The sequence below is a fragment of the Colobus angolensis genome, unplaced genomic scaffold (genome assembly GCF_000951035.1).
Source record: "Colobus angolensis palliatus isolate OR3802 unplaced genomic scaffold, Cang.pa_1.0 Scaffold202, whole genome shotgun sequence".
NCBI lineage: Eukaryota > Metazoa > Chordata > Mammalia > Primates > Cercopithecidae > Colobus > Colobus angolensis.
In genome coordinates, this window is record NW_012115178.1 from 2,828,697 (window position 1) to 2,847,955 (window position 19,259).

Here is a 19,259-nt window from a genome sequence, read left to right on the forward strand (position 1 = left end):
TGACCTCGTGATCCGCCCGTCTCGGCCTCCCAAAGTGCTGGGATTACAGGCTTGAGCCACCGCGCCCGGCCGATGTTCCCCAACTCTTAACACCCCCGTTGAGAACTACTGGTCTTAGATGTATTAAAGGTAAGAAAAATTAAAATACTAGAGTTTTATATGGCTTACTTGTCATTATGCATTGACTACATTTAATAAAAGTTGTTAATTTGAGACTCTTAGAATTAAGTTGACTGTGTTAATGTTATTTTTCCTAGTAAAATGAATGAAGATAAACCTGGTGACTCACAGAACCTTGGTAAGTAACTGTATTTAAAATAATTTTATTACAATGAGTTTTAAATATGTTACTCAAACATTAGGGCTGAAGAGGAATGAATTCCCTGGCACATGCTTAGTTCGTTTGTCCACGTACTAAAGAATAATACTGCATATATTTATTTCAACAAAAACCTATCAGAAGACAATTTATTTGCCAAGTTTTATTTCTAATGTATATATACAAGATATGATTCGTATCTCAATAAAACAATTATTTAAAGGAAAAAATGCAGATGAGAACAATTTAAACAGTATGTAAAAGTTTAACATGAAAAGGAAAACTGGCCAGGTGCAGTGGCTCATGCCTGCAATTCCAGCACTTTAGGAGGCTGAAGCGGGCAAATCACTTGAGGTCAGGAGTTCAAGACCAGCCTGGCCAACATGACAAAACCTCATTTCCACTAAAAATACAAAAATTAGCCAGGAAGTGCATGCCTGTAATCCCACCTACTCGCTAGGCCGAGGCAGGAGAATCACTTGAACCCGGGAGGCAGAAGTTGCAGTGAGCAGAGATCGCAACACTTCACTTCAGCCTAACTGACAGAGAGAGACCCTGTCTCAAGAAAAAAAAAAAAAGGAAAAGGAAAACTTACCTCTATGTGCTCACAACAATCTTCCCAAATAGATGCAGTCCGTTTTGACCTTTGCTTTTAGTTGTTGTTTTCTTCATTTATTATAAACAGTATCTGTTTATATGATGAGGAATTTAAATGATTACACACTTCTGCCACACTCCCTCACCCACTGTATTTTAGATCTTTTTAAATTCCCTCTAAAATTAAAATAATATTCTTACAGCTCTATATCTTGACCATTACTTTTAGAGTATCTTTTGACACCACATTTTGTTGGAAAAGGAAATGTGTGCTCCTAAACCTCTTCTACTTTCTTTCCCTGCTTCTGCCTCCAGACTTCTGTCAGCTATGCTAATAGTTCTGAAACTTCTAGTACTTCATGGACTACCTCTATGCATTTGCCAAATGCAAATACACACCTACTATTGATACTTTTTCCTAAGATTGACTGTTTCTTTTCATGAATGTATTTAAGGTAGAAACTGCTTCATTATTGTAATAGAAACGAGTATCATTTACTACACTAGATGGCAATCTTAATGATAAATATAATGAAATCAGGACAATTTTACCAAATTTTAAACATTAAAAACAGGAAGGTACAAATGAATATAAAAATAATTTACTTATAAAAATGCATGCCTGAAACCTAGTCTGTTCTGCGTTCAGGGCCCTCCATACTGGGTAGAGGGAGACAGAGGGAGAAAGGAACAAATGGAAAACCACAGGTCCACAGCATACAGCAGGTGCACCTCCGTCCAGGGTTCATGGCAAGAATTTTCACTCTTCTGTAGTTTCAGCCAGTTCACAGGGACTCCTCTTTTGTAGATTCAGCTAATTCTACATAGTCCTCTTTCTCTTGAGCTTTATGCACACTTGCAGGTAAAAGTGTAGGTATTGGGGATGGAGTTAAGGTGGAGCTTACTAGTGTAGGATGTCCAATATGAACAAATGGCAATTTGCTGGCGTTAATGTGAACAGCTCCCTTGTATGGAAGGGAAGGAAGAGGAGCTGAAATATTTGAAGCGTTAGGAGAGAGACTTTGAGTTATGACTTATCCCTTTATTTTTATTTTTATTTTTTTTTTGAGACGGAGTCTTGCTCTGTCGCCCGGGCTGGAGTGCAGTGGCCGGATCTCAGCTCACTGCCAGCTCCACCTCCCGGGTTTACGCCATTCTCCTGCCTCAGCCTCCGGAGTAGCTGTGACTACAGGCGCCCGCCACCTCGCCCGGCTAGTTTTTTTGTATTTTTAGTAGAGACGGGGTTTCACCGTGTTAGCCTCGATCTCCTGACCTCGTGATCCGCCCGTCTCGGCCTCCCAAAGTGCTGGGATTACAGGCTTGAGCCACCGCGCCCGTCCAGACTTATCCCTTTAAACTGGAGTGAGGGAGGGCGGAATAGTTAGGCTCTTTCCCTATATTAAATATGAGCTCATCCTATTTCTTTCAGTTCTAGAATCTATTTGGTGAGCCGCCTGTTCACAAATATAATAACTTTTAACATGTGACATCCATTCTTGATTACATGTATTATTCAAGGTAAATAATACTAGTTTCCATAACTAGTAAACCCTGACATCTTACTGGTTTAAAGTAATAGAAGTTTATTACTTGGTCAGGTTACAGTCCAGTATGCATGGGTTAAGGAAGATGGAGCAGTTAGGGAGTTTCTGCGGCATGCAATCATTTAGAGATGCAAACATCCTTCGTCTTGTAGGGATCTACTTCTTAGGGATCCTGTCTTTTCAGCTAGTGATTTTCAACTTGTTTCATTAGCATCTTAATAAAATTTTCTGTATAAATAAACATATATCAGAAAAGATTAGTTATTTTAATTCTAACATTGAGTTCTGTCTATATGTCATATCCTGTTAATTATTTTAATATACACTGTCTTATTTAGTCCTCACTAAGGCATAGTTTTTGAGGTAGCTACTATTATCCTCATTTTTATGATGAGGAAATGGAGTCATAAAGCACTAGTGAAATAAGCTAGTCACAGAAAGACAATACTGCATAATCTCACTTATGTGTGGAATATAAAAAAGTCAAACTCATAGAAACAGTATAGTGTGGTTACCAGTGGTTGGGAGGATTGGGAGATGTTGGTGAAGGGATACAAAATTTTATAATAGACTGGTAGAATAAGTTCAAGAGATCTATTATACAACATGGTGACTATAGTTGGTAACAATGTATTGTATACTTGAAAATTAGTAAGAGTAGATTTTAACTATTCTCACCACAAATAAGTGGTAAATATGGGAAGTAATGCATATGATAATTAGCTCCATTTAGCTGTTCCACAATATGTACATATATCAAAACATCATGCTAAACATTGTAAGTATATACAGTTTTCTAAAAAAGCATTAGTTGAGTCTTAACTCAGATCTCTGACTCTACAAGTTGTATTTGTGTGTGTGTTGGGAGGGGTGGATAAAATAGATATAAAATTCACACTTTAACTATTTTGAGGTGTTGGTGGCATTTAGTACATTTACAATGTTGTGAAACCATCACCAGTATCTAGTTCTAAAACATTTTAATCACCCTCAAAGGAAACCCTGTACCTATTAAGTAGTCACCCCTCATTTTCCCTGTCATCAGCCCTGGTAACCACTAGTCTGCTTTTTGTGTGTCCCTTTGGATTTACTTATGTTGGATAAAGTAATCCGTAAGTAAATTGAGTAATACTGTGACCCTTTGTGCTTGACTTCTTTCACTTAGCATAATATTTCTAGGTTTATTCATGCTATAGCATGTATTACTACTTTCATCCTTTTTATTGCTGAATAATATTCCATCATATGGGCATACCATATTTTGTTTTTCCATTTATCCATCCTTTGATGGACATTTGGCTTATTTCTACTTAGCTATTGTGAACAGTGCTGCTATGAACATTAGTTTACAAGTATTTGTGTGAACATCTGTTTTCAGTTCTTTGATATATATATCCAGGAATAGAATTACTGTGTCATATGGTAACTCTTTGTTTAAATTTTGAAGAACTGCTGGACTATTTCCCAAGGCTCTACACCATTTTATATTTCTACTAGCAGTGTGTGATGGTTTTGATTTTTCCAGTCCTTTGTCAATACTTGTTATTGTCAGACATTTTGATTATAGCTGTCCTCGTGAGTGTGAAGTGGTATCTCGTTGTGGTTATTATTTACATTTCTCTGTTGACTACTGACCAGTGATATTAAGGATCTTTTAATGTGTTTAATGGCTCTTTGTATATCTTCTTTGGAGAAATGTCTATTCAAAGCCTTTGCCTATTTTTAAATTGGATTGTTGGTGATTTTGTTGTTGAGTTATAAGAGGTTTTTTTTTTTAATGCATTCTGGATACTAGATCCTTAGATATGTAGTTTTTCAAATATTTTCTTGCATTGTGTAGAGTGTCTTTCACTCTCTTGATAGTGCCTTTTTTTTTTTTTTTTTTTTGATGGGGGACAGAGTCTTGCTCTGTCGCCCAGGCTGGAGTGCAGTGGCACAATCTTGGCTCACCACTGCAACTTCCACCTCCCAGGTTCAAGCAGTTCTCCTGCCTCAGTCTCCCGAGTAGCTGGGATTACAGGCACATACCACCATGCCCAGCTAATTGTTGTATTTTTTTTTAGTAGAGACAGGGTTTCGCCATGTTAGCCAGGCTGGTCTCAAACTCCTGACCTTGTGATCTGCCCGCCTGGGCCTTGCGCAGTGCTAGGATTACAGGCATGAGCCACTGCACCCAGACGGTAGTGTCCTTTCAGTCACAAAAATTTTAAATTTTCATGAAGTCCAATTATCATTTTTTTCTTTTGTTACCTGTGCTTTTAGTGTCATGTGAACTCTGAGAAAGCATTGCCAAATCCAAAGTCACACAGATTTACCCTTATTCTTTCTGCTAAGAATTTTATTTTAGGTCCTTGACTGTTTTTGAATTAATTTGTATATATGGTACGAGGTAGGGGTTCATCTATGTTCTTTTACATGTAACTGGTTGTCCCAGCACTATTTGTTGAAGAGACTATTCTTTCACCATTGAATGGTCTTGCACTCTTGTTGAAAATCATTTGACCATAGATGTATATATTTATTTCTGGACTCTTTTTTCATTGATCTATATGTTTATCCTTATGTCACTACCACACTGTTTTGCTTACTGTAGTTTTGTTGTAAGTTTTTAATCTTCTCCCTTGTTTTTTTGGTTAGTCTAAAGGTTTATCAATTTTGTTGATCTTTAAAAAGAACCAACTTTTTCTTTACTCCCTCTATTGTTTTTCCATTCTCTATTTTGATTATATCTACTCTAATCTTTATTTTTTTTGTTTCTTCTACTAGCTTTGGATTTAGTTTCTTCTTTTTTCTAGTTCTTTAAATTGTAAGTCAGTTATTGATTTGGGATTTTCTTTTTTAATGTAGGCTTGCATGAGCCTAAAGATCAGCCAGAGGTGACAGCTTAGGATTTCTTGGGTCATTTCTGAGCATGTGTACATCTCTGGGCATGCATGTGGACTTCTAGATTCTCCAGTATTATGCAGAAGGTTTTCCAAACTTTTATTCCCTCATGTACCCTCTTTTCCCAGTTTCTTCTTTCCTACACCTTTCAGTCTGTCTGCTGCTTTCCCTGTCTGTTTTCCCTTGTCCTAGGCTGCTACAGCTAGTATATTTGTTTCAAATGTTTTTTGACAAACAGCAGAGGCTCCAGCCCTGAGAATGTTCTGAAATAGGTGAAAGAAAGGCAAGCATCTGAGCTCATCCCTCAGGGAGCCATCATACAAGTCAAAACAATCACTTTTTTTTTAGAACAAGGTCCATTTTACCCCCACTTGGACCAGTAATCTGTACCAGGAACATGGGCCACCACCCCAAAACCACTGCCCAGGTGGGCAGTGGGGAATGGTAGGTGGGTAAGTTAAAATGTTCTCATCAAAATTAGTAGTTTGTTTCTTCATTAAGCATTCTCCTAATTTTTGTAAGTTTTTATTTAGATTGTAGAGCTTCTAAAAAGTTAATTCTAACAGTTTTTGGCAGTTTAATCAGAGTTTTGTAGTTCCCCAGTCTGTCATTTTCAGTGATGTTACTTCATAAATTGCCATTTTAACCGTACACTGGCATTCATCATTAAAGATTGGTGAAGAGCATAAAGTTACATTAATGTTTCAGAAGTAGGTGTTGGAAATTTTAAGTTACTGATGTCCATATTATATGATTTGCTCTCTCAGAAAGACTTTAACACAGAAATTGAGAGAAGCACCAGTTCCACAGGTTTTTTTGAAAAATTTAAATACAGTTTTATATCTATTTACTTTTTCACTGTTAGCTTGTGTTTTCTGTCGAAAAAATGATGACTGTCCTAATAAATATGGAGAAAAGAAAACTAAGGAGAAATGGAATCTCACTGTACATTACTACTGTTTGGTGAGTATAATTTATAATTAAATTTTAGAAATTTGGTATTCTAAAGAAGATAGTAAGATTCTGACACTGATTTCTGAGAATTGGATAAGTCATTTAACTTCTCCAGATCTCATTTTGTCTATCTCTAAAAATAGACTTTTTTTATATTGAATTCTAAGATTCTGAAGTTACTTGGTACATATAAAGACCTATCATTATTACTTGTTTGGTTTTTTTTTTTCTTTCTTTCTGTTTAAGGCCTAAGTGAAAAAAGGAGAAAAGGATTAGGTCTATAAAGGGAGTATTTCTTTTACCACTTTCTTACTTCATTTATTGCTAGTGATAAATCTGAGAAAAGACTTATTTGAGGGTTCAGGGAGTAGAATAAAAGTATTTTATTTCACACAGAACCTGAAAAGAAACCTTTTGGCTAAAGGTAATAAATATTTTTGGAAAAGGAAACCAGTTACTTTATGCATCACTCAGAAGAAAGCAAATGAGTGATTTCATACTCAGAATTAGTCTCTCCTTTGTTTCCCCTCCCCTCCACCAATTTTTCACCTCACTGAATTTGTGCCTTAAGATATTAGTGGCATGTTACTGCCTTAGCATGCCACATTACTACCTTGCATTAGTACATACAGTGTTTCTTGATACTGTATCGTTATCTGCTTCTTAACAAATTACTCTGAAATTTTAGCAGATAAAACGTTTGTCATCTCACACAGTATCTGAGGGTCAGGAATTTGGCTGAGCTGGATAGTTCGGGCTCAGAGTCTCATGAGGTTATCTTTGAGATGTCAGTCAGATTACAGCTGAAGACTTTACTAGGTTGCAGGATCCATTCACCTCTGACGGCTCTTTCATGTGGCTTTTGGCCTCAATATCTCCTGACTATTGTCAGGAAACCTCAGCTCCTTATCTCCTGGGCCTCTTAGTAAATAAGGCTACTCATGGCATGGCATCTGGCTTCCCCCAAAGCAAGTGACGAGAGAGAGGGAGACAGTGAGAGAGAAATCAAGATGGAACCATATGACCTAGTCATCACAACCACTCACTAATGTCTCTTTTGCTTTATTCTATTGGAAACAAATCATTAAGTCTAGTAGCCCACACTCAAGGGGAATTAAGCCCCACTTCTTGAAGGAAGAAGTATCAACAAATTGTGGACATGTTTTCAAATCTACCACCATCCATGTTAAAATTATTTCAGTGCTTCTTTGAGAAACTACCTAAAGTATTCCTTGGTCCTCTAAGACTACAGTCTTGTGCTTTAGTACCTCATAGGTTAAATAGAGTAGTACACTGGCCTGGGAACTTATTTATAAGAGAACATGAAGTTGTCATTCCAAATACGTTTATAAGTTAGAGTCTATTACGTTTTGCAGTAAAAAGAAAATCTTTTCATTTTTGTATGTTTATTTTACTTTTTTTCCAGTCAGGAAAGGAAGATTATATTATTTTACTTCTTATGCAGTAGAATTAGGAGAGCTGTTTTATCTGTCTGCAGGTTATGTTTTCATAACAAATTCTTAGTGTGTGTCACTTGTTATCACTTGTTTTTCTTTACGATATACTGGTTAAAATTCTAATCACAAATTTGCTCTACAAAGTGTTTTTGAATTATGTAATACATTTAAGTTGATCATATCAAAATTTCCCTTATGTTCTGTCTTATTCAATGAGTGTAATACTTTAAAAAAAAGTACTGACCCCAGACTCAACTTTTAATATTCTATTTCATTATGAACAGAAAAGTATAGTGATGTTACAAATGGTAATAGAATGCTAGAGCGGAAAGAGACTTAGATACAATCTAATCCAATGTTCTTATTTTCATGTTTAAGGTTTGAGACATTAAATTACTTGCCTAGGGTTCCAGAAGTTTCAGCAGAGCCTGGCTTGCAAGCCAGGATTTCTTATTCACATTCTACAAGTTTTCTGACTCAGGCTTTCTTAGCATATATAAACAATGAAGCTTAAGTCAAATTTTTAAAAAGTAAAACATTCATTACTGTCGCATTGCGGGATAAGGAAAAATTTTTTAAAAATCAAACGTTTATGTTGTCTAGGGTTCAATATGTTTTCTCTTAAATAATGCCTTAATGATTAAGAATTCTACTAGATTTAGAGTTAGCCTGGAATGTCACTGAATTAATCTGAATTGTCACGATCTGTATTCACCACTCCTTTTTGTTGAGCTTAATTGTAGGTATTCTTTCTTTCTTTTTTTCTTCCTCTAACCCACCTAACCACTCTCCGCCTTCCTTCCTATCTTCTTTTCTTTTTCTTTCTTTTTCTGTTACTTCCTGGAATACTTTAGAAACTTATTAGGATATACAAGCTGATAATATACAATGCCTTCTGAATCAAACAATGTAAGTAAGCTCTTACTTTCACCATGAAAAATAACTCCTATAGGGAACTACTTGAAATTTGAGCCATTTTATGTCTATTTTTTTATTAGACGTAATAGTATGGATATATATTTTTAATGCCCAACTAGTTTCTTAGAGATTATTTTCTAACTGAGAATATATTCATAGTTGATGTCAAGTGGAATTTGGCAGAGAGGTAAAGAAGAAGAAGGAGTTTATGGTTTTCTAATAGAAGACATCAGGAAGGAAGTGAATAGAGCTTCTAAACTGGTAAGTAAATTATTTTAATATTAACTAAATGCCATAAATATTGCCAGTACTTGGGAAGTATTTTATGTTGGTTTCTGTACTAGAAATTTATGACTTTGATTATATGTTTCAATGCATATTTTTGTCATTTAAATATGGTAAGTTTTAGGAGGACAGTTTATATTTTTGCCCATGAAAGAAAGCTTAGTTGACCCTGGATAATACATGTGACAATACCGACTTCACTTCCTTATCTTATTCCAACATGTCCATCAGAATTGACCATCAGAATTATGATCTGATGGTCAGTCTTCTCTGACCGTCAAAATTATGATCATAACTCCACTCTGCCGTTCTGCAAACCTTCAATCCTGAGTCAACCCAACCATTTACTTTTTTATTCTTATACCTCAGTTGCTGAGATTGGAATGTTGGGTTGAGTTAGAAATTACACAGCTTTGCAGACTGGCAATTCATGATCTCCATGTCTCCTGACCCTTTTCTGACATTGTGTGGTTATATTCAGTGCACCTTTCTATTCTCTAGGATAGGCATTCTAAACTTTAACTCCTTTCTCATTCAGCTATCATTTGTGCATCTTCTGTGTATTAGCCACTATACTGTATGCAGGGAAATGTCTCCATATGGTCTGAGTAAAAATAATGAGAAAGAATGAGATTTGAAGTATAGGGAGTTCTGTTTAGAGAATGTGATACTGGAATTAATGATTTTCATGGGGGAGCATTTTGGGTGATAAGGGGATTCATCATTACACTGGAGGGGAAATGAAGGACACTGACACATTATAGTTGAAGAAGTCAAAGAAAGATTGTCCCATAAATGCTGAAGTTGTTTAGACTTTGTTTCGACAGATGCCAAAGTCTTGAGGTGGAGGAGTGACTAGGAATTTAGCAGATAACAGAAAGGTAAATGTCATTAGGCTCAAAGGTCCAAATTTTTCAAAGTGAGAAAATCAAGTAGTGGCCTATAATATTGAACAGAGAACTAAAATAATGTTCTCTTTGTCCCCTTTCCTGCCCCTGTCCATGTCCCTCCCTGTGTCAAGTCTGGAAATTAAGGAGGATGGAAAAATAAACAGCTTTATTCGAGAAGGTCTACAAGGGAAGCACATAGAAACATTTATTATTTTAGTTGAGGCAAAGAAGTGGAAGCAGTTATTTTTGAAGATATCAAGAAGGTAGGAGAGTTAATAGTAAAAAGAGAGGTTCTAGGGCACAAGGAAAAACCTTGGGAGAAAGGTTAGCATGAATCTAAGGACTATGTGAGATATTAAATGTGAGATATTAGTATCATAATTCCTAAACTTCCTGGTGATAGTGAGCTTGTGGTAAAAGGTGGTCTCTAAAGGTCCCCTTATGGTTTGGAACTACAGATTGAATAGCCCTTATCCAAAATGCTTAGAACCAGAATTTTAGATTGAAATTTTAGATTTGAAATTTTTTTCAGATTTAGGAATATTTGCTTACCAGTTGCGCACCTCTAATCTGAAAATCCAAAACCCAAAATGCTCCAATGAGCATTTCCTTTGAGCATCATGTTGGCACTCAAAAAGTTTCCAATTTTGAAGCATTTTGGATTTTTGGATTAGGGATATTCAACCTGTCCTTATTTTCTTAAAACACCTGAATCCTCTCTATGTATATTGTGAACCCTTGAAAAGAAGAGTCCCATTTGTGAACTCAAACTAGAATTCCTTGTTGTCAGTTCATTGGGAGAGTTTCAGGTTGGCCAAGTATTCTCCAGTGACCTAGGTGGTGCTCAAAGGGGTCAGCAGTAACTCTAATCCCTGAATCAGTGAGCATTTTAATTGCAATCTTAAGGGTTCCAAGGTTTTTTAGGTACTGTTCTGTATTTTGCTAATGATTGATTCATTTAATCATGTTTCCATTTATATACCACTGTTATATTTCAGTTAGTGGCACTGGTAGTATATTCATTTCCTAGGGCTGCCATAGCAAATTGGCTGCTTAAAACAAGTTTATTCTCTCACCATTCTGGAGGCCAGAATTCTAAATCAAAGTGTCAAAAGGGTTGGTTCCTTCTAGAAGCACTGAGGGAGAATTAATTCCATGCTTCTCCCCTAGCTTCACATGGCTACTGGCAACCTTTGGAGTACCTTGGCTTGTGGCAGCATAACTCCAGTCTATTTCTGTCTTCACAGACCTTTCTCTGTATATGTGTCTTAAATCTCCCTCTCCTTTCTCTTGCAAAGACATCAGTTATTTGATTTAAGGACTACCCTAAATCCAGGATGATCTCATCTCAAGATCCTTAACTTAATTACATCTGCAAAGACCCTGTTTCCAAAGAAGTTCACATTCACAGTTACTGGGAGTCAGGACCTGAGCATAATTTTTTGGAGACCACTCTAAATCCACTATAGGTGTCTTAACACTTTTTCATTTGGTCAGAATAGAGTGATCTTAGGCATTTTTTTACAAATTGGTTTATAGTATTTTCCTATTCTTGATGAGTATTGCCTAATTTATGTGCTTTCTCTTGAGATTTCAATGAGATGTTTCTGTATATAGCTTTTATGTTTGTAAACCCTTCAATTTAAAATATTTTAGTAGGAAGGAAAAGGGGCTTCTCTGTCTTATCCACATGTTAGGCAAGAGATATTTTCTTTATCGAAATTGTTATAGGAGTGAATCTTTGTTGTCTTTAGATTGTTTCTGGGTAAAACAGTTTTTTCAGGAAATTTATTTAACATACCATTATCACAGCTGTTACATGAAGAAATAATTTTCAGATTCCCCACAAGGAGTATTTATTTATGTCTTGATCATATTATAGTAGTCAGATTTTTTATGTTGTGACCCCTGTTTTCACATATTCTTCTAGAAATGCTGTGTTTGCAAGAAAAATGGTGCTTCAATTGGATGTGTTGCACCTCGATGTAAACGAAGTTATCATTTCCCATGTGGACTTCAGAGAGAATGTATTTTCCAGTTTACTGGCAATTTTGCGTGAGTTACTTAACTGCTAAATTTGAAAGTTCAGTGTTAAAGAATAGTGGAAAATACATATCCCAATGATACAATACTAGTATAAATTTTCTGTTTAGAGCATCAGAGTTTAGATATAACATTATATATTACCCTCCTACCCACCCTTATGGGGTCATTTCTGTGTGCCAAGTCTTGAGAATTACCATGTCTAGGATGGACCTAATGGTTAGTATTCTTCTTCAAATTTCAGCATTTGGATATAACATGAAATTGTTAATTTATCCATAATTCAGTGAAAATCTCCACCTTTACATAATTCTAGATTTCTGTGTCCCTCTTTAGAATTATTGTCGACTTACTCTTCACAGGGCTGTATGCATTTCTCACTGAGTAAATCAAAGGCATGTAAATTTGATTGAGTCCACAAAATAAATATTATGCCCTAGGATACCCCTGAAAATATTTGCTTCCTGAGTACAACTTTAAACATCAAGATTTTATGAATTTTGACATTTGGTATCATAAGTGTTCTATTTCTTTTAGTATTTGGATTTTTGACCTATTTAATGGATTGTTACCATGTAAGAAAACTACAGTTTAGAAAACACAAACGGAGATAAAGTGAATTGGTAATAGGTTATTAGTTGCATTTTATGTGTTATATGACTAAACTATTTTTTAGGCATAAGTTCCTGCCTTCTTTAATTTTATACGATTTTGAGCACAACAGTATGTACCCAGTAGTTGAGTACAATAACGTGTATACTGCATTGCTGGCAATATTACATAGGATTCTCAACATAATAATTAGTTTCTGAAATTCTGTATAAGTAAGTCTCACTACAGAAAAGTTCAGATTTCGAAGGTTCAGCTCTCTCCTTGGTCATAGATTGTGAGACTTAATTTTTAAGTCTTCAGTCTGTTGTGGGTGAATTATGAGACAGACACAAATGAATTTTATTTTGTATATGTGAATTACAGCGTTTTCCAAGTTTTGCTTTCAGTTCATGAGATTTTTTTTTTAAATAATTTGCATTTTTAGGTCATTTTGTTGGAACCATCGACCTGTTCAAATAATTACATCTAATAATTATAGAGAGTCCTTACCTTGCACCATTTGCTTGGAATTTATTGAGCCTATTCCAAGTTATAACATATTACGAAGTCCTTGTTGTAAGAACGCTTGGTTTCATAGAGACTGTTTACAGGTAAGATACATGTTTTGTAAGCTTGCTCTGATTGATATAAAATTATGGCTTGCTGATTTAAATTTTAAATTAGAAAGAATTGACGTGTATTAGCGCTTATCACTTGTTATTTTTAAAACAGCTTTAAAGCACTTAATTTGAAGCACATTTTATATACAAAATTCACCCTATTTAAGTATACAATTAAGATTCAAAAAATACTTTAGATGAAACTTTTTAGTGTATATTTATACTTACAGAATTTTGTTGTTTTTACCTAAGGATTCTGTTTGATTTCACAATGAATAAACTAGATTTTAATTCCTAAGTTTCATTTACATATTTAAGCTGGAAAACCAGGATATTTGAAATGATAAGAAGTTAAGATGTTAAATGATGTTAAGATGAAATGATAAGAAGTTAAGAAGTTAAATGATAAGAACTTGATAGCAAGTTAAGATATTTAAACATTAGTAGGCTTTTCTTCCCTTTGGTAAACACTTTACCATAACTTCTTAACAGGGAGTTAATTACTGTCAATTAATTAAAAATATTGGTTCTTTGAGAGTCATCTTATGTATCAAACCTTATTACTACTTTTCAAGTAAATAGAATATGATAAAACACACATTAGACAATTTAATATTTTTTTGATTCTGAAAATACTTGAAAACTTTAAAAAGATTCCAGTTATTAGTAACATCAAATATGTAATATGTACATGTGAAAGTGCCAGCTGACAAGCTTAAGTTTACTACTGTTTCTTAAATTTTATTATTGTTTAGTAAAATGAAAGATTATTATTACTAATTGTCCACAGACATATTTTTAAAAATTAAAAGATGTAGACCGGGCATAGTGGCTCACACCTGTAATTCCAGCACTTTGGAAGCCCAAGGTGGGTGGATCACGACGAGGTCAGGAGATCAAGACCATCCTGGCTAACACGGTGAAACCCCATCTGTACTAAAAATACAAAAAAAAAAAAAAAAATTAGCTGGGCGTGGTGGCAGGCTCCAGCTACTAGAGAGGCTGAGGCAGGGGAATGGCATGAACCTGGGAGGTGGAGCTTGCAGTGAGCCAAGTTCGCGCCATTGCACTCCAGCCTGGGCCACAGAGCAAGACTCTGTCTCAGAAAAAAAAAAAAGATGTAAATTATCTTATTTCAATAAAATCTTAAAAATACTAACAGTACTAAAAGTAGTAAAGTTTGATGCCTTTTTTTTTTTTTTTTTTTGGTATGGACCTTGAACTTTTATGCTTAGGATTATTCAGTTAAAAGTGCAGGATGAAGGCCTGGCACAGTGGCTCAAGCCTGTAATCCCAGCATTCTGAGAGGCCGAGGAGGGCGGATCACCTGAGGTCAGGAGTTCGAGACCAGCATGGCCAACATGGTGAAACCCTGTCTCTACTAAAAATACAAAAAAAATTAGCTGGGCGTGGTGGTGCACACCAGTGATCCCATTTACTCGGGAGGCTGAGGCAGGAGAATCACTTGAACCCAGGAGTTAGAGGTTGCAGTGTGCCGAGATAGCACCACTGCACTCCAGTCCGGGAGACAGAGCAAGATTCTATCTTAAAAAAAAAAAAAATGCTAGATGAAGCCTGTTTTGTTGGGGAAATATTAGAAATTCATTTAATACTTGCAAAGAGGTGTTTATAAAAGGATCCTAGAGAGTGCAGTTAATAAACAACATTGTGAAGTGTTATCCTTACCTATTCATATTATATGAGAATCTTTAAAAAGTAATTTGTTTTAATTAAGGGTTTGTATTTGGATGAATATAATTGCTGCCAAATGTGTCGTCTTGTTAATTTTGTAGCAGTATGTTATTTTTCATAAGATTTTTCTCATTTATATGTTAATAATTAAGCAAAGAAAGGTTCTCAAACTTGATCTAGTATCGTTAAGGCCTTTTGTGAACATTCTGAAAATACCGACTTTTAATTTTGTCGTTAAAAAAGTAGAAATAATATTACTAACAAAAAGACTAGGTCTACTTTATGCAAATATAACCGAAGATCACAGCCACATGGACACCGGTCTACAATAAATATCACTAAGCAATTATTACTATACTTGATTAGAGCATACTAAGGATGGGGCTAATTCTTGAGTCACTCTCTCTAAAGGAGTTCCAATAACTTTTGTACTCTGGTATTATTCTTAACTGAAATAGCACATGGAGTCTTATCCAATCTAGATAGCTGTATGTGGTTAAACAAATGTTATTATTTCTAACCACTACAAATGCTATACATTGGGATTTTGGGAGAAGAGACTAGAGATTGATATCAAAGAAATTGGTAAAAACTTTCCACTCTGTGTCAAGAGAATTATCACTATTTTTGTTCAGCTTGGATTTTTCTATCGTTGCTCTAGTCTTGTTGGTATCTTCTATGTGTCTTATCCTGGTTTTTCCCCTTTCTACCAGATACTTCCTTTTATTGTATACCATATTTAGTTAAAGATCTTGGCATCTGTCTGCAATTGCTCAAATATCCTTTAGATGCAGAGATTTCAATAACCTGTTGTTTCCCTTCCATATATGGGGGTGGGGGTGTGTGTGTCACTTGCTAATTGTCTGAACCTGGAATCCTCTTTATTAGCTTCTCTCTTCACCATCCATAAATCATTTTCCAAGTGTAATCAAGTCTACTTAGTATATTCTGTATATCCTTTTTATTGTAATTCTACTCTCACTGCTTTAATTTCAGACACTGTTTTTGGTAGACCACTAGTTGGTCTTTCTCTGGGGCCTTATTGCCTATTTAATTTATTCTTCACACTGCTGGCTTTAACTTACCTACCTAGCCTCTACTTAGTTCATTTTGGCAAGAATGTAATCCTTAAATATATTATTAATTGTACTTTCCTAATTGCACATTCTCTCTCTTGCTGGGGAAACTTCATATGTATTATTCCCCATCCTTGGAATGTCTTTTGTCCTATTTTCCTGGCAAACCTCTATTTCTTCTTCTAAACTTAGCTTGTGCTTTACTAACCTTCTGATGTATTTATCAGTGTAGACTTAGGTACTCCTTCGTGTTTCTTTCATGTGTATACTTAAAATACACACATACTTTTACACAATATTGTAGTTTTATACCTGTATACCTACTCACTAGAATTCCTTGAAGTTGAATCTGTCATGTTTTATTTTTGGTACATAATATCAAAAAGTTTCCAATTTTGAAGCATTTTGGATTTTTGGATTAGGGATATTCAACCTGTCCTTATTTTCTTAAAACACCTGAATCCTCTCTATGTATATTGTGAACCCTTGAAAAGAAGAGTCCCATTTGTGAACTCAAACTAGAATTCCTTGTTGTCAGTTCATTGGGAGAGTTTCAGGTTGGCCAAGTATTCTCCACTGACCTAGGTGGTGCTCAAAGGGGTCAGCAGTAATTCTGTAATCCTTGAATCAGTGAGCATTTTAATTGCAATCTTAAGGGTTCCAAGATGTTTTAGGTACTGTTCTGTATTTTGCTAATGATTGATTCATTTAATCATGTTTCCATTTATATACCACTGTTATATTTCAGTTAGTGGCACTGGTAGTATATTCATTTCCTAGGGCTGCCATAGCAAATTGGCTGCTTAAAACAAGTTTATTCTCTCACCATTCTGGAGGCCAGAATTCTAAATCAAAGTGTCAAAAGGGTTGGTTCCTTCTAGAGGCATGGTGTTTGACATCTATAAAGCAGGAGTTAACTATATGTTAATTAAATGCATCCTACTAGTTTTTACTGGGGACTGGCTACTCTTTCCAGTAGGCTTACAGTTTCCTGTTTCCTTCTGAGTACCCTCTGTCTGGTGCTTCTGTATCTATATTTGCTATAGCAATGAGGATAGGTTTTATACTTCTCTCGTTTTGGGAAGAAAACTCTCTTAGAGTTTGAATTAAAAACAGAACCAGTGATGATTTTTATGTAACATTTAAACGCCATTTCTAGATGAAGTAACTCAGGAGTTTCATTTTTTTCTCACATTTTAGAGGACAACACAATATTTAGTAACATTACACAGTAAGATTGAAAAACTATATGGGTGATGTAAAGCTAAGTATTAATTAGCTTTTTTTAAACCATTGGGGAAAAAAAGAATTCTAGATTTTAGCAGTGGGATAACTTAGTTTATAAGGACAAAGTTTGAGAACCCACTGGCATAGAAAATGTTTTCATAATATATTGTTAAAAATAGCACATGTTCTGTTACATAATACATCACCTGATAACAGACTTAAATCATTAACAGTAGACTTTCTATTTTCCACTGTAGGTTCAAGCAATAAATGCGGGAGTGTTTTTCTTTAGGTGTACAATATGCAGTAATAGTGACATCTTTCAGAAAGAGATGTTGAGAATGGGAATTCATATTCCTGAAAAGTGAGTAACATTTAGCCTTATGATGAAAAGAGATATTTTAAATGTAGGATTTAATAGCAATGGAAATGATCACCTATGTCTGATTCAGTGAGCATGGACAGGTAGCCATTTCAAATGGTGAAATGTAAAACCTCCTCCCCCAGATGGCCAGTTCTTGGAAAACAAGGACTGTGTCATGAATGTCTCATTCATTGATTTATACTCTCTTTATAAGTAGCTCAGCTATGTCTAATTTTGATTGATTGACTTTGTACACAATTATAAGAGACTTCAAAATGGTATGTATAAATTGAGAGAATCAAGATGTGATTTAAAATATGTAAGAATTTTCTTAATACTTAAGCATGAAGAATCCAGAAATAATGATAGTGAACTTAAAATTAAAAATAGAAAGTGAAATATTTAGAAAAATGTGTTGTAAAAAATTTATTGTTAACTTTTCATTTATCATGAAAATTCATTGAGACTAATTTACTGTATGATAAAATAATACTAATGGATTTATATCTTAAAGAAAATCCTAAAAAGAACACGTTTTATTATTCTCCTAAGTATATAAAAGTTTTTATTTTAGGCCAGGCATGGTGGCTCACGCCTGTAATCCCTCCCCTCACTTTGGGAGGCCGAGGCGGGCAGATCACCCAAGGTCAGGAGTTCAAGACCAGCCTGGCCAACATGGCAAAACCCCATCTCTACTAAAAAATACAAAAACTAGCCAGGCATGGTGGCAGGCCCCTGTAATCCCAGCTACTTGGGAGGCTGAGGCAGGGAGAATTGCTTGAACCCAGGAGGCAGAGGAGAATTGCTCTTGATCCGAGATTGCACCACTGTACTCCAGCCTGGGTGAAAGAGCAAGACTCCATCTCAAAAAAAAAAGTTTCATTTTTAGATTCATACCTGATCCTCTTATGTAACATTATTTATAGGTCACAGCATATTTTATATCTTGTTTCTTTCATAGAGATGCTTCCTGGGAATTAGAGGAAAACGCTTATCAAGAGCTTCTGCAGCACCATGAGCGTTGTGATGTTCGAAGATGTCGTTGCAAAGAAGGGCGAGACTATAATGCACCTGATAGGTATTTCTGAAAATTCAGTTGTTCTTAGTGGTTCTTTGTTTAAACCTTCTGCTGAGAAAGTAGGTTTTATAGTTAGTGAAACGTAGTTTTGCTCTTAGGATGTTAGAAGTTTAAACTGAGATGAGGGATATTTTCTAATGCACATTTACGTCTGTTTACAGAGAAATTTTTGCGGTTAGTATAGTTGTAACCTATTTCTCTGTTGTATTATCACGAGACTCTATTTTCTAGAGCCACACTGTTCTATCTGGTGGCCAATAGCTACATGTGGCTCTTGAGCACTTGAAATTTCCCTTTTCCAAACTGCAAGGTGCTGTAAATACATACCAAAGACTTAATTCACTAGGGCTGCCATTAACAAAATACCACAGACTGGGGAGCTTAAAAGAAATTTATTTTCTCATAATTTTAGAGGCAGGAAGTTTAAGATCAAGGTATTGACAGGTTTGTTTTTTTCTGAGGCCTCTGTCCTTGGCTTGCAGATGGCTGTGTTCTAGCTGTGTCTACACGAGTTGTCCCTCTGGTGTGTTGTCTATGTCCTAATCTCTTTTATTTTTATAAGGACACCAGTCATATTGGTTTAGGGCCCAACCATCTGACTTTATTTTACTGTAATTACCTCTTCTTTTTGTTTGTTTGTTTTGAGATGGAGTCTTGCCCTGTTGCCCAGACTGGAGCGCAGTGGCACAATCTTGGCTTACTGCAACCTCCGCCTCCGGGG

The 19,259-nt window shown here is 35.4% G+C and overlaps 1 protein-coding gene across 2 annotated transcripts in view; it reads left to right on the forward strand.

Annotated features, from left to right (window-relative positions):
* The window catches only part of G2E3 (G2/M-phase specific E3 ubiquitin protein ligase), a 60,644-nt gene that overhangs the window by 20,966 nt on the left and 20,419 nt on the right, over positions 1–19,259 (forward strand). The window contains exons 2-8 of one of the 2 annotated variants that reach the window (XM_011941843.1): positions 258–298; positions 6,209–6,306; positions 8,832–8,933; positions 11,778–11,902; positions 12,927–13,092; positions 17,354–17,460; positions 18,422–18,538. In XM_011941843.1, the coding sequence (XP_011797233.1) occupies positions 262–298; positions 6,209–6,306; positions 8,832–8,933; positions 11,778–11,902; positions 12,927–13,092; positions 17,354–17,460; positions 18,422–18,538 (752 nt within the window). In that variant the 5' untranslated portion in view covers positions 258–261. The remainder of the gene's footprint in view (positions 1–257; positions 299–6,208; positions 6,307–8,831; positions 8,934–11,777; positions 11,903–12,926; positions 13,093–17,353; positions 17,461–18,421; positions 18,539–19,259) is intronic. The other variant, XM_011941844.1, reaches the window with a different exon arrangement.